At 44.3% G+C, this 15,052-nt stretch overlaps 1 protein-coding gene across 2 annotated transcripts; it reads right to left on the bottom strand.

The window, feature by feature from the left end:
- Positions 1–455: 455 nt before the first annotated feature.
- On the bottom strand, positions 456–9,362 carry LOC100273091 (Ubiquitin carboxyl-terminal hydrolase family protein). Of its 2 annotated transcripts, XM_008669160.2 has the most exons (3): positions 7,892–9,362; positions 5,860–5,919; positions 456–2,141 (listed from the first exon to the last, which is right to left on the bottom strand). In XM_008669160.2, exon 1 carries the CDS (start codon positions 9,261–9,263, stop codon positions 8,013–8,015), a length of 1,251 nt encoding a protein of 416 aa, XP_008667382.1. In that variant the 5' UTR covers positions 9,264–9,362; the 3' UTR covers positions 456–2,141; positions 5,860–5,919; positions 7,892–8,012. The 2 variants fall into 2 exon arrangements, with proteins under 2 accessions (XP_008667382.1, XP_020402415.1); XM_020546826.2 differs by lacking the exon at positions 456–2,141 and having other exon boundaries at positions 5,742–5,919.
- Between the last annotated feature and the right edge of the window lie 5,690 nt (positions 9,363–15,052).

Raw genomic sequence — 15,052 nt, 5'->3', positions numbered from 1 at the left:
TATGGGAATTGTTGGTACATTGGGACGGACAGACAGCTGTTGATGCTTCTTGGATTTCACTAGAAGAATTCAAGAAAGAATATCCGGTGTTTCAGCTCGAGGACGAGCTGTTCCAGGGGGAGGGGGGAAGTGTTGTGGACTCATTCTTCTACAGGAACACCTATGGGCGCAGGCACAAGAAGGGAACCTCCACCAATAAGGCAACCGAGCTAGAAGAGCTGGAAGAATAGGAAAGGAAGCAAGCAATCAGGCAGCCGAATTGGAAGCAAGGGAAGAGGATCAGGCGAGTCCTATCTCCAGTATATCAATCAGTAGTTTCCTATTTCTGCTATAGCAGACAGTAGAGTTTCCTATTTCCATTATAGAAAGTAATAAGTTGATTGGGTGTGTTCCCTGCCGCCTATACTATAAAGGCTGGCTGCTAGTTTGTAAGAGGGCATCGAAGAATAATACAGTTACCTCCTAGAGGTGGGCTGTTCTTCGACGGTGGCGCCTTCAGCCGCCGGCGACGACAGACCTCCTCGCTACGTTCTGCGTTCTTGTTCTCAAGCCACTCTCCTCCTCCACTCTCCCCTGCATACCCCTCGCCTACCACCACGCAGCAGCCACAACATCAACAAAAAACTGTGTGAAGTTTGAACAGATATAAAAAAACTCGGCCGCTCCCGGTATTATAAGTTTGAACAGATATGGTAGAAGGATACAATTAAATGGAAACAACAGTGCAAGTGCTTATAGATACAGTTGGAGAAGGTAAGATAATAAACTCAAGTCTGAACCATACCATGTGTCTAAAGATATTAAACAGGACCGCTAAAGCTAGTTTGGAAGTAGTTTATTCTTCACTTTAGCCAGTGCAAATGAAGGATCAAAACAAAGCAACTGCTATGCAAAATATACCAACTAGGAAACGAAGATTCATTAGAATCACTGCATCATCATCCATCAAGTTATAAGAACTAAAACAAAAGTGACTGCAGAAAGACAATAGTATGTGCACATCAGGACTTCTACAAATAAAATCTTCATAATCCAAAGATGACATAGAAAGAACATTTATAATGTTTATTTAGTGTGTAGGTTTGAAAATGTAGTACTTGAAGCATGAAGCCAGTGACTCAATATCAGCAGAATATACAGCTAAGCTGATTAAGCGTCCAGCAGTACACATGGTGTTTTAGGGAAGGATGCTGCATGTATAATGATGTATCAATACTACCTAGCAGAGCATATGGTGTTTAATAATACAAATCAGCACAATATCTTGATTTGATTGAAGTAGTTATAGGCTCTGTTCTTAAGGCGTCGCCTAGGCGTCTTGCCCGCCTACCTCGCCTAGGCGCCGCCTAGGCGTCCAGACGGTGCTCCAACGCCTTGGACCGCCTTACCGCTTTAAAAACCATGGTTATAGGCTTTTTTCAGATAGCAACTACAAATCCAAATGGAACACCTTTTATTTTCCTTTGTTCATCAACTACAAATCCATATGGTATTATAAGTATGAACAGATATGGTAGAAGGATACAATTAAATGGAAACAACAGTGCAAGTGCCTATAGATACTGTTGGAGAAGGTAAGATAATAAACTCAAGTCTGATGGTAAGTTTTCTCCTTTGTTAATTAAGTACTTTGTTTCTTTGGTATGGCGGCAGGCGAATAATCACATGACAAAATTAAACAGGAAAGTGTTAAAGAATTGCACTGCTAATTACATATTATTTCTGACTTTGCCAACCATGCAATTAAGCCTACTATGTAAACGGACATGCTTTTATATGATTTTTACATACCAATGACTGTATTAGCACTTAAACAGATGGTAAGTTTTCTCCTATAGATGTTATTCAATGAATATCATGCATCTAGTAATTTCGGTAGAAAATACTTGTTACAAGGGTTTTAGAAAGGCAGGCCTGGTGCAGTGGTGAGAGCTGTCTCACGGAGTCACCAGGCCACGGGTTCGAAGCAGCCTCTCCGTATTTGCGGGGAAGGCTTGCCTCAGTCCACCCATTTCACAGACTCCAATCATGTGGGAGCCTCCGGCGGAGAATCTGCCCCTTTTTATATTTATCAGAAGATTTTGGATGGACAGTCTACGTTACAAAGTAGAAGCCACCATAACCTGTTTTATTTCTTACCCCTGTAAAGAACAATGGTGAACCTGAGCAGTGAACGTGCACATGTTATAAAAGGGAAATGGAACCATATTAATTCAAAAAGGCACATTTTCTGGTATAGTACTATCCAAATATCAAAACTACCATTTGACACATGTATAATATAAATGCAATCAGTTATCAATGAATTTGATATGCTTCTGTTATGTTTTATTCTAGAAACATTAAAGGTGTTCCTTCAAGAGGCACCTACAGGATTGAGACCACAAATGGCGAGAACTTGTAATCGGGGACAGACAAACTGGAAAAGCAGCAATAGCTATCGATACTATATTAAACCAAAAGCAAATGAACTCAAGGGGCACAAATGAACTTGTAATCGGGGACATATTGGTCATGGATGTCCTTGGACACCTATTTATAAAGGCAGAAGAGGCAGGTTTATTGCAGCAGCTAGCAGCAAGAAGACAGCTACACAGAGTTTCCATTTACGCAGATGATGTAGCCCTCTTCTTACACCCTACGGTGGATGAAATCTCCATCACTCTTGATATCTTGCAGCTATTTGGCAGTGCCTCTGGTCTGAAAAATAATGTGCAAAAATCCAATGTCTACCCCATACAGTGTTCAGAAGAAACTCTCTTGGAAGTCCAAAGTCTGCTACCGTGTGAGATCGCAGCTTTTCCTTGCAAATACTTGGGACTTCCTCTATCCTTGCATAAGCTGTCCAAGCAACATTTCCAGCCGTATGTTGATAAGTTTGCTGACCAACTTCCTAACTGGAAAGCTGATTTGATGACCAGAGCAGGCAGGAGAATACTAGTGCAACATGTACTCACAGGTATGACTGTGTATCTGACAATGGCAATTGATATACCCCACTGGGCGGTTGATGCTATAGATAAAATAAGAAAGGGTTTTCTTTGGAGAGGAAGAAAAGAAGCTAAAGGGGGACACTGTTTGGTGGCTTGGGGCAAGGTGTGTCGCCCACTTCAGCTTGGTGGACTGGGTATCTCTAGTCTACCGGAACTTGGATGGGCCCTCCGGATGCGATGGCTGTGGCTACAAAAAACCGACTCCAGAAGACCTTGGACAGGGCTTCCTATTCAGGTTCCAAGTAAAGCCAGAGCGTTCTTCAGTAAAGTCCTTGTCTCGATGGTAGGTAATGGACATAGTACCCTCTTCTGGTCTGATAACTGGTTGCAGGGTAAAAGCATCTCGTTCATTGCCCCTAGCCTATTTTCCATAATCCCAAAGAGGGTAGCAAAAAGTAGAACGGTTCATGAGGCCTTGTTAAACAACAGATGGATTTATGATATTAGAGGCGGTCTTACTGTTGGAGTTCTGGCAGATTACTTTAAGCTCTGGGATTGTCTCTCTGGTTTTGAGTTGCACCCTCTCATTGAAGATAGACACATCTTTAGTATAGCCCCAGATGGAAAATATTCAGCGAAGGCAGCTTACAAGGGTCTCTTCCTGGGATCCTGTACATTTGGACACTATAAGCGGGTTTGGAAAACTTGGGCTCCATCAAAATGTCGTTTCTTCCTCTGGCTGGTGGCCCATAACAGGTGCTGGACTGCTGACAGATTAGCAAAAAGGGGGCTCAATCATCCTAGCAGCTGTCCACTGTGTGATCAAGAACCAGAAACTATTAACCACCTGCTGGTCTCATGTGTGTTTGCAAGGATTTTCTGGTATAATCTGCTCAGAAAGTTCGGGTTGGATAACTTAGCTCCCCAGCCGGGCCTGACTTCCTTCCTGGAATGGTGGGAGATAGCTTCTGAATCAGTTCAGGGAATGGTCAAGAAAGGTCTGAGTTCGCTGATCTCTTTGGGGGCCTGGACGATCTGGAATCACCGCAATAGATGCGTGTTTGATGGACAGACCCCCAGTCTCCCCTCTATCCTTCGGCAGGCTGATGATGAGAGAAGACTTTGGGAATTAGCTGGGGCCAAGGGTCTCTCATTCTTGGCAGCTTCTTTGACAAATGGCTGAACCCTACTGTTTCTATTTTAGTAGTTTTTTGAGTCTGGCATTCTTAGACTCTTTCACTTATGTGTGGTACTGGCCTCCGTAAGGAGCCAAATGTTGTAACCCTGGTCTACTATAGACTTTTTTTTTTCCTCTTCTTAATATATTTTAAGGCGCAGTTCCCCTGCGCTTTCGAGAAAAAAACATTGTATTGTGTCTATGTTGCAATTGGACAAAAACGCTCAACTGTGGCACAATTAGTTCCAATTCTTGCAGAAGCGAATGCTTTGGAATATTCCATGCTCGTAGCAGCCACCGCTTCGATTACAGGTTACACTATGTATTAGCATCAACAAATGTCAATCAAATGCAGCTAACTACACTTGGCTGAATCATCTCTCCCTTGTAGCTCCTTGGAGTGCAAACCCCACATGCAGTCACTTGTACCTATATGGTGCTGAGGTTCTGCACTATTTTCTTGTGTATCTTTAATGAAACATATATTGATATATAAGGCTTAAACACAAAGAATGATAGATATTACAATTATACACAAAGGAAAAAATAAAACAAGGATTCTTGGAATATACATCTCTATCTCTACTATTATAATGTAGGAGTTTCTTCGTGCATCGCCGTGCGCGTCCTGAGCAGCACGCACCCAAAATCTCCTCCCGCGTGTGTGTCCCGCGCGCCCAAAATCGTCTCCCGCGCACGCCCAAAATTACTTCTCACGCAGCATGCACGCCCTCGCCCTCCCACACGGAATAAGCATAAAAAATGTGACTAGAGGCTCAAACCCAGCCCCCATCTCCAAGAATTTGGTATCTACCACTACGACACATGCCAGTTTTGTGTTATTTGAAGGAGCGTTACTCTAAATATGTATATACGAATAATTGAAAAAATAAAAAATATATATAATAATGTCTGAATAAATATCCCACTTAAGCAAGATCTACATATATGATATATAAAAACCGTAAAACTAACTAGTAAATTAAAGATGGAGCAACTTTCATAATTAGTGGTGCCGACACCCTTATCTGCCTCAGAATTAGCTATCTGAAACCTTCATGCACTGCATGGTTGTAGTATTGGGACAGTCATGCTTACATGACAGGCTAAAAAAATGAATTTGCTGTTCTCTCACTTTGGTAATGCATGAAAGGATACTTTTCTGTTAAACACTTAGGTATGTATGTGAAAGTAGAACAAAGTACCTTTTATGTTTTTAGACCTTTTACTTTATCAGTGGAAATCTGATATATCCAAATTTCTCAACTGAAGACAACAATTGGTATCAGTTTCAGTTAAAAGAAAAAAAAATTGACAATACAATGCATGTGTCAAAGCTATTTCTTCATCACAGCCTTGTTGCCTATTTGGCATTTTCAATAAAAAAAATCAACTACATATGAAGAATGGGACTATGAGAGAAGTTCACCAAGCAAATCAATAGTAAGTTACAACTTACAAGTGAACATATATTCTTTTTTGCAGTAACAGATTTTCCCACTAAGCCATCAGCAATCCAAGTGAGAAAAGACTGAGAACCCATCCAGTTTGATAATAGGTCGCTTAGTAATATGCTATAATCAGCGTGTAGTGTTCTTTTTAGATTGAATTTTCAATTGTTGACAGGAATAGAAACAAAACGCCAAAAGATATGCTTTATTCAGTTTCAGTTGCAAAAGGCTTCTTGTATTTTTGCCACAGATCTAGATTCTAGAAACAAATTTGGTTACAATGGGAAAGGTTTCTTACAGCAGTCTAGCATAAGAACGGTGCAATTTGTTTGAACTGCTAACTTATTTGCTCCTCCACCTGTATAGCAAAATAGAAGCAAAAACCATCACAATTCACAATGCATATTGATAGTACTGAACCACAGTGATACAAATCATTTAGGAACATAAAGCCCTAAATAGAATTCCAAACATACATACAGAACCAACATTGTTGATTTTTAGGCTGAACCTATTGCTAAGGTATGTTATTCATGACAGGCTTTACAGTTGTTGGACCAGCATATAGATCCATGCTCATGAATTGAGGGAAGCAATCAAACAAGTGATCACGAGTTTAGTATCTTGCCCATATATCAGCTCAGCTACCTAAATTTGTTTCCAATATTGAGATTAGACTAAGCAAAAGATTGCTCATATAGAACTATTCACTGCCCTTGAAGTTCTTATTCGGAAACACAAGTGAACATTCTTACAGTATGGTGATTTCACACAAAGGAAGAATTTATAAATTCTCTACTGATGCAAACTTTGCTTGAGGTTCCAGCTTTTTTCACTTGTTATTCAGCTTTTGCTAGGACACGGTCATATGATTGTTCCTTTCATCCAGACAGAGAGCACTACATAATCGATACAGGAACAGGACTGAATATATAACAAGATATGACTGTAACTTTTGTTCACTAAACGACTAAATAATAACCAGTAAAAAATCACATAGCAAAAAAAAGATAGAGAAGACTAGCAATTTACTATTTGCAATTCAGGTCGCCTATAAAAGTGAAACAAACGTGCAGAAAAAACCAGACACAAAGACAGTTGAAGAGCTAAAAAGTGTACATACCATTTAGGCTTACAGCTACCTAATATACAGTGGAATTAAATTAAGCACACTATTTATAGCAAAAACAACTTCAGGATGCTGGATCTACTTCAGCACCTTCAATTTCTCCCTCCAGCACTTAGTAACCAGGTTCCCGGATCGATGGGATCGAGGAACGGGAACGTGGTACGCGGTACGCTACAAAAACTAGGATTTAACACTACTGGAACGAGATTGTTCCCACGTTCCCGGAACGGAACGAACGTTCCTGGAACGAGGAACGTGGTCAAGTTCCCAGTTCCCGGTTACTAAGCTCCAGCATATTAATCTACTCAAAGGTTACATGTAGGCAGAAATCTAGCGCTAGATCATAGCAATATGTATTAAACTTTTTGTTAGCTTAAAACAATCCGTCAATCACCAACATTTTTCAAAAAAAATCTCTAATGGTATATTTTTTAAATGATGTGAAAATAATAAGGATGGTTTTAACATTGAGCACTCTATGATTTGATTATACATTGGGAAAAAAGAGAGGAAAACATAAGAATACATAATCAAGCTGGTCTGTCACATTTCAAATTCTAAGTCTACTAGTGGTGCTCTCGTGAAATAGTTTGCATTATATATACTGAAGTCCAGGATAAGATAAACAAAGTCATAAATCTTTTAAAAAGAGAAAATTACAGGCTAACCATCTATCAAAAAACAGTTAATTGGTGAATCCTGAGATGCCTTTGTATCTACTGCAGTCATTACATACAGGAATTACACTAATCCTTGTCTTCCCTAATCAAACATTTTGAACTTGAAAATACATTTGTATGACTCTGGCAAATGGACAGAACCTTCGATATCTGGTATCATGTCACCGTAATACCATATACATCTTTAAACATAAGACCTTCCCTCAAAGATATGAAATGTGACATAGTGAACAGAATGAGTACTAAAACTAAATGATCGCAAAACCCAAAGGTATGAAATTTTAGTACTAGTTAATTGAGTAAATAATTTCACCTCTGCAATAAAACCAAACTATATTACTGATTATTATACCAAACTGCCAACTGCATAATGCAGTAGAGATGGCAATTGTTGTCAACCCTTAGATGAATAACTTAGGTGAAGCCACCATGATACAACAATAGAGGATACGCTTGAGTGTCACTAAGTACTTCACTGTGTGTTAAACAAAACATGCTCTATCTTCTAATAGGGTTTCTACCTGTCACCAGGATTGATTGTACATCTGTATTTCTGTGTTCCCTGCACATTCATGCAGTCCAACAAAGAGATGTACGAGCACCACCACTTGAAGTGTGGTTGACACTTCCCAACTCAAAAAATCAATGAGAAATTTGTTCCTTTATATCCTCATCAACATCGTCGTCACTGTCCTGATCCTCAGAAGCAACACCCACTTCCATGTCATCTTCAGCCACGTCGTCTTCATCATCATACTCCTCATTTTCATCATCATCCACTGTGGCACCAAACTCCTCCCCGATGATTTGTTCACTGCGACTACTCCTTCGATCTTTGCCCTTGCCCTTTCCAACTTCCTCCTTCCCCATATGCATCAAATGCATATACTGATACCTTATCCCCATCATGGGGTGCTTGTCCACAAGCATATGCCTCCGGTATGATTCCCTGAGAACTACCGTCTGTGTCCTCAGCTTGTGCGATATGTAGAAAATCCCAGGGTGCTTAGCCACCACCTTCCTGAATCCTGGTGGCAACCGCAGCGCCTCCCCAAGCTTGACCAACACCTCCTTCTCCATCTTCTTCCCAACCGTGAGACTCAGGACCTCGTGCAGCACCGCCACGGTCCTCTTCTCCGTTATGTCACTCCTTGGCGTTAGGTGCGACCCATCCTCATAGGGCGAAATGTACGGCAGCCTCTGCCACTCGTCTAACCATTTGCGCACCTTCTTGTCAAGCTCGAATCCTCTGGGGAACGAGAGTGGGAAGGCGACCACGTCGCCGACCTTGTAGCCGCCGGTGCGCTGCGCGTAGGACTGCATCGACGACACGGCGAGATCCTTCCTGTAGCAGACGAGCTCGAGGAGGCTGCCGTCCGGGGAGAGCGCGAAGTAGTCCGGGTAGTTGGGGAGCAGCGAGCGTTGGAAGTCGGACGCGAGGCCGAGGTCGAGCCGGAGGCGCGCGACGAGGCGGAGCGGGAGCGCGCGAGAGGGGGCGAGCATGAGCAGCCGAAGCAGGCGGTCAGCCGCGTCGGGGACGGTGGCGTCGACGACCTGCGCCTCGGCGGCGTGGAGCGCCGAGAGCCGGGGCGTCGGGGAGACCTCGATGGGGTGCGGCGAGAGCGCGAACGCCGAGGGGTAGAGCCGCAGGAAGCGCAGCGGGCGGAACGGGAAAGGGATTGTGGAGGGCAGCGAGTGCAGCGGCACGGCGTGCGGCGGCGGCGTGGCGGCAAGGAGCACGTCCTTGGCGAGGAGAAACGGCACCAGGTGGCGCTCCCGCTCCACGACGTGGTCGAGGGCCCGTTCTCGCACCCACGGCACGCGCGCCTCGAGGAGGCCGCGCGCCGGCACTAGCAGCGCCGCCGGTACACGCCGCAGCGGCGGCAGATGCATCTCTTCGTGGGGTTTTGGGAGGCGAGCGTCCGAATGCGGCGGCGTGTGGGGAGGCCTCAAGTGAGGGGAGAACAGAGACGGTGGTCGATTGTGTCTATTTTTAGGTTGGTGTCGTGGGTGGGTTCGAACCGTGCGGGCTGAGAGACTCGGCCCAATTGAGGTTCAGCTACTTTGAATTTTTTTCATGAATCACACTCTACCGCGATTTGTTAACAAGTCAGACATGTTTGTTAACGAGCCAGTTCGCGGGCGAAACAAGCTATCACATTTTTAACAAAACAAAATTATATTTATATTATTTGCGTAACAATTAATGAATATGTTATCTGTATATATGTGGTGTTGATCTGAGTTAAACTATTGATTGACGAATTGTGTCAATGTGTTAAATTGGTCTATACGTGTCGGCGTTTCGACCCTGGGGGTACCTGGACCAACGAGTAAATTGTCGCTGCGTGTGCCAGCCCAGATGGGTCGGCGCGAGACGGAACACAAGGGGGGAAAACAGTAAGGGAAAACCGCGACCTCGTGTTGTCCTGCGCCCAGGGCGGATGCGCTTGCAGTAGGGGGTTACAAGCGTTCGCGAGGGAGAGAGAGAGGGAGAGCCTTGCGCGTCGGCCCGTTCTCCCGCGTGGTCACCTTCTCGTACGAGAGCCCTGGACCTTCTGAAAGGGAATTAGGCTTACACCTAGTTCCTAAATAATTTTGGTGGTTGAATTGCCCAACACAAATAATTGGACTAACTAGTTTGCCCAAGTGTATAGATTATACAGGTGTAAAAGGTTCACACTCAGCCAATAAAAAGACCAAGTTTTGGATTCAACAAAGGAGCAAAGGGGCAACCGAAGGCACCCCTGGTCTGGCGCACCGGACTGTCCGGTGCACCACCGGACATGTCCGGTGCACCAGGGGGACTCAGACTCAAACTCGCCACCTTCGGAAATTTACAGAGGCGACTCGGCTATAATTCACCGGACTGTCCGGTGTACACCGGACATGTCCGGTGCTCCAGGGAAGGTCGGCCTCAGGAACTCACCAGCCTCGGGTTTTCTCCTTCGCCGCTCCGCTATAATTCACCGGACTGTCTGGTGTGCACCGGACTGTCCGGTGCAACCTCGGAGCAACGGCTACTTCGCGCCAACGGCTACCTGCAACGGCATTTAATGCACGCGCAGCGCGCGCAGGAGTCAGAATCGCCCATGCTGGCACACCGGACAGCAAACAGTACATGTCCGGTGTGCACCGGACACCCAGGTGGGCCCACAAGTCAGAAGCTCCAACGGTCAGAATCCAACGGCAGTGATGACGTGGCAGGGGGCACCGGACTGTCCGGTGTGCACCGAACTGTCCGGTGCGCCATCGAGCAGACAGCCTCCCAACGGCCACTTTTGGTGGTTGGGGCTATAAATACCCCAACCACCTCACCATTCATTGCATCCAAGTTTTCCACTTCCCAACTACTACAAGAGCTCTAGCATTCAATTCTAGACACATCAAAGAGATCAAATCCTCTCCAAATTCCACACAACGCCCTAGTGACTAGAGAGAGAGAGATTTGCTTGTGTTCTTTCGAGCTCTTGCGCTTGAATTGCTTCCTTCTTTCTTGATTCTTTCTTGTGATCAAACACTCACTTGTAATTGAGGCAAGAGGCACCAATTGTGTGGTGGCCCTTGCGGGAAGTTTGATTCCCAAGTGATTTGAGAAGAGAAGCTCACTCGGTCCGAGGGATCGATTGAGAGAGGGAAGGGTTGAAAGAGACCCGGCCTTTGTGGCCTCCTCAACGGGGAGTAGGTTTGCAAGAACCGAACCTCGGTAAAACAAATCCGCGTGTCACACTCATTTGCTTGCGATTTGTTTTGCTCCCTCTCTCGCGGACTTGATTATATTTCTAACGCTAACCCGGCTTGTAGTTGTGATTGTTTTTGAGAATTTCAGTTTCGCCCTATTCACCCCCCCTCTAGGCGACTTTCAATTGGTATCAGAGCCCGGTGCTTCATTAGAGCCTAACCGCTCGAAGTGATGTCGGGAGATCACGCCAAGAAGGAGATGGAGACCGGCGAAAAGCCCACTACAAGCCACGGGAGCACTTCATCGGAAGAGTCCCGCACCAAGAGGAAGGAGAAGAAGAAGGACTCCTCCAAATGGAAGGAGAAGAAGTCTTCCTCTTCTCACCACAAAGAGAAGAAGGAAAAATCTTCTTCCCACAAGCCGCATCGGAAAAGCGACAAGCACAAGAGGATGAGGAAAGTGGTCTACTACGAGACCGACACTTCATCAACATCGACCTCCGACTCCGATGCGCCCTCCGTCACTTCTAAGCGCCAAGAGCGCAAGAAGTATAGTAAGATCCCCCTACACTACCCTCGTATTTCCAAACATACACCTCTACTTTCCGTCCCATTAGGCAAACCACCAACTTTTGATGGTGAAGATTACGCTAGGTGGAGCGATTTAATGCGATTTCATCTAACCTCGCTCCACAAAGGTATATGGGATGTTGTTGAGTTTGGTGCACAGGTACCGTCGGTAGGGGATGAGAACTATGATGAGGATGAGGTGGCCCAAATCGAGTACTTCAACTCTCAAGCAACAACAATACTCCTCGCCTCTCTAAGTAGAGAGGAGTATAACAAAGTACAAGGGTTGAAGAGCGCCAAGGAGATTTGGGATGTGCTCAAAACCGCGCACGAGGGAGACGAGCTCACTAAGATCACCAAGCGGGAAACGATCGAGGGGGAGCTCGGTCGGTTCCGGCTTCGCAAAGGGGAGGAGCCACAACACATGTACAACCGGCTCAAGACCTTGGTAAATCAAGTGCGCAACCTCGGGAGCGTAAAGTGGGATGACCACGAGATGGTTAAGGTTATTCTAAGATCTCTTATTTTCCTTAACCCTACTCAAGTTCAATTGATCCGTGGTAATCCTAGATATACTAAAATGACCCCCGAGGAAGTTATCGGGAATTTTGTGAGTTTTGAGTGCATGATCGAAGGCTCAAGGAAGATCAACGAGCTTGATGATGCCACCACATCCGAAGCTCAACCCGTTGCATTCAAGGCAACGGAGGAGAAGAAGGAGGAGTCTACACCAAGTCGACAACCAATAGACGCCTCCAAGCTCGACAATGAGGAAATGGCGCTCGTCATCAAGAGCTTCCGCCAAATCCTCAAGCAAAGGAGGGGGAAGGATTACAAGTCCCGCTCCAAGAAGGTTTGCTACAAGTGTGGTAAGCCCGGTCATTTTATTGCTAAATGTCCTATATCTAGTGACAGTGACCGAGGTGACGACAAGAAGGGGAGGCGAAAGGAGAAGAAGAGGTACTACAAGAAGAAGGGCGGTGATGCCCATGTTTGTCGGGAGTGGGACTCCGACGAAAGCTCAAGCGACTCCTCCGACGACGAGGACGCCGCCAACATCGCCGTTACCAAGGGACTCCTCTTCCCCAACGTCGGCCACAAGTGCCTCATGGCAAAGGACGGCAAAAAGAAGAAGGTTAAATCCAACTCCTCCACTAAATATGAGTCTTCCAGTGATGATAATGCTAGTTGTGAGGAAGATAATTTGCGTACTCTTTTTGCCAACCTTAACATGGAACAAAAGGAGAAATTAAATGAACTAATTAGTGCCATCCATGAGAAGGATGATCTCTTGGACTCCCAAGAGGACTTCCTAATCAAGGAAAATAAAAAACATGTTAAGGTTAAAAATGCTTACGCTCTACAAGTTGAAAAATGTGAAAAATTGTCTAGTGAGCTAAGCACTTGCCGTGAGATGATTGACAACCTTAGAAATGAAAATGCTAGTTTAAATGCTAAGGTTGATTCTCATGTTTGTAATGTTTCAATTCCCAATCCTAGAGATAATAATGATGATTTGCTTGCTAAGATTGAAGAATTAAACATTTCTCTTGCTAGCCTTAGATTAGAGAATGAAAATTTGATTGCTAAGGCTAAAGATTTTGATGTTTGCAAAGTTACAATTACCGATCTTAGAGATAAAAATGATATACTTCGTGCTAAGATTGTTGAACTTAATTCTTGCAAACCATCTACATCTACCATTGAGCATGTCACTATTTGTACTAGATGTAGAAATGTTGATATTGATGCTATTCATGATCATATGGCTTTAATTAAACAACAAAATGATCATATAGCAAAACTAGATGCTAAAATTGCCGAGCACAACTTAGAAAATGAGAAATTTAAATTTGCTCGTAGCATGCTTTATAATGGGAGATGCCCTGGCATTAAGGATGGCATTGGCTACCAAAGGGGAGACAATGTCAAACTTAGTGCCCCTCCTAAAAGATTGTCAAATTTTGTTAAGGGCAAGGCTCCCATGCCTCAGGATAACGAGGGTTACATTTTGTACCCTGCCGGTTATCCCGAGAGCAAAATTAGGAGAATTCACTCTAGGAAGTCTCACTCTGGCCCTAATCATGCTTTTATGTATAAGGGTGAGACATCTAGCTCTAGGCAACCAACCCATGCTAAGTTGCCTAAGAAGAAAACTCCTAATGCATCAAATGATCATGCTATTTCATTTAGAACTTTTGATGCTTCATATGTGCTTACTAACAAATCCGGCAAGGTAGTTGCCAAGTTTGTCGGGGGCAAACACAAGGGCTCTAAGACTTGTGTTTGGGTACCCAAAGTTCTTGTGTCTAATGCCAAAGGACCCAAAACCGTTTGGGTACCTAAAGTCAAGAACTAAAACTGTTTTGTAGGTTTATGCATCCGGGGGCTCAAGTTGGATACTCGACAGCGGGTGCACAAACCACATGACAGGGGAGAAAAAGATGTTCTCCTCATATGAGAAAAACCAAGATCCCCAACGAGCTATCACATTCGGGGATGGAAATCAAGGTTTGGTCAAAGGACTTGGTAAAATTGCTATATCTCCTGACCATTCTATTTCCAATGTTTTTCTTGTTGATTCTTTAGATTACAATTTGCTTTCTGTATCTCAATTATGTCAAATAGGTTACAACTGTCTTTTCACTGATATAGGTGTCACTGTCTTTAGAAGAAGTGATGATTCAATAGCATTTAAGGGAGTGTTAGAGGGTCAGCTATACTTGGTAGACTTTGATAGAGCTGAACTTGACACTTGCTTAATTGCTAAGACTAACATGGGCTGGCTCTGGCATCGCCGACTAGCACATGTTGGGATGAAGAATCTTCACAAGCTTCTAAAGGGAGAACACATTTTAGGACTAACAAATGTTCATTTTGAGAAAGACAGGATTTGTAGCGCATGCCAAGCAGGAAAGCAAGTTGGCACCCATCATCCACATAAGAACATCATGACGACCGACAGGCCACTTGAGCTACTCCACATGGATCTATTCGGCCCGATTGCTTACATAAGCATCGGCGAGAGTAAGTATTGTCTTGTAATAGTGGATGATTATTCTCGCTTCACTTGGGTGTTCTTTTTGCAGGAAAAATCTCAAACCCAAGAGATCTTAAAGGGATTCTTGAGACGGGCTCAAAATGAGCTCGGCTTAAGGATCAAGAAAATTAGAAGCGACAACGGGACGGAGTTCAAGAACTCTCAAATTGAAGGCTTCCTTGAGGAGGAGGGCATCAAGCATGAGTTCTCTTCTCCCTACACTCCACAACAAAATGGTGTAGTGGAAAGGAAGAATCGAACTCTATTGGACATGGCAAGAACCATGCTTGATGAGTACAAGACTTCGGATCGGTTTTGGGCCGAGGCGGTCAACACCGCTTGCTACGCCATCAACCGGTTGTATCTACACCGAATCCTCAAGAAGACATCC

Source organism: Zea mays, chromosome 1, assembly GCF_902167145.1.
Source record: "Zea mays cultivar B73 chromosome 1, Zm-B73-REFERENCE-NAM-5.0, whole genome shotgun sequence".
NCBI lineage: Eukaryota > Viridiplantae > Streptophyta > Magnoliopsida > Poales > Poaceae > Zea > Zea mays.
Note: the sequence above shows the minus strand (reverse complement) of the source record. Positions and strands in the feature narration are given on the sequence as shown.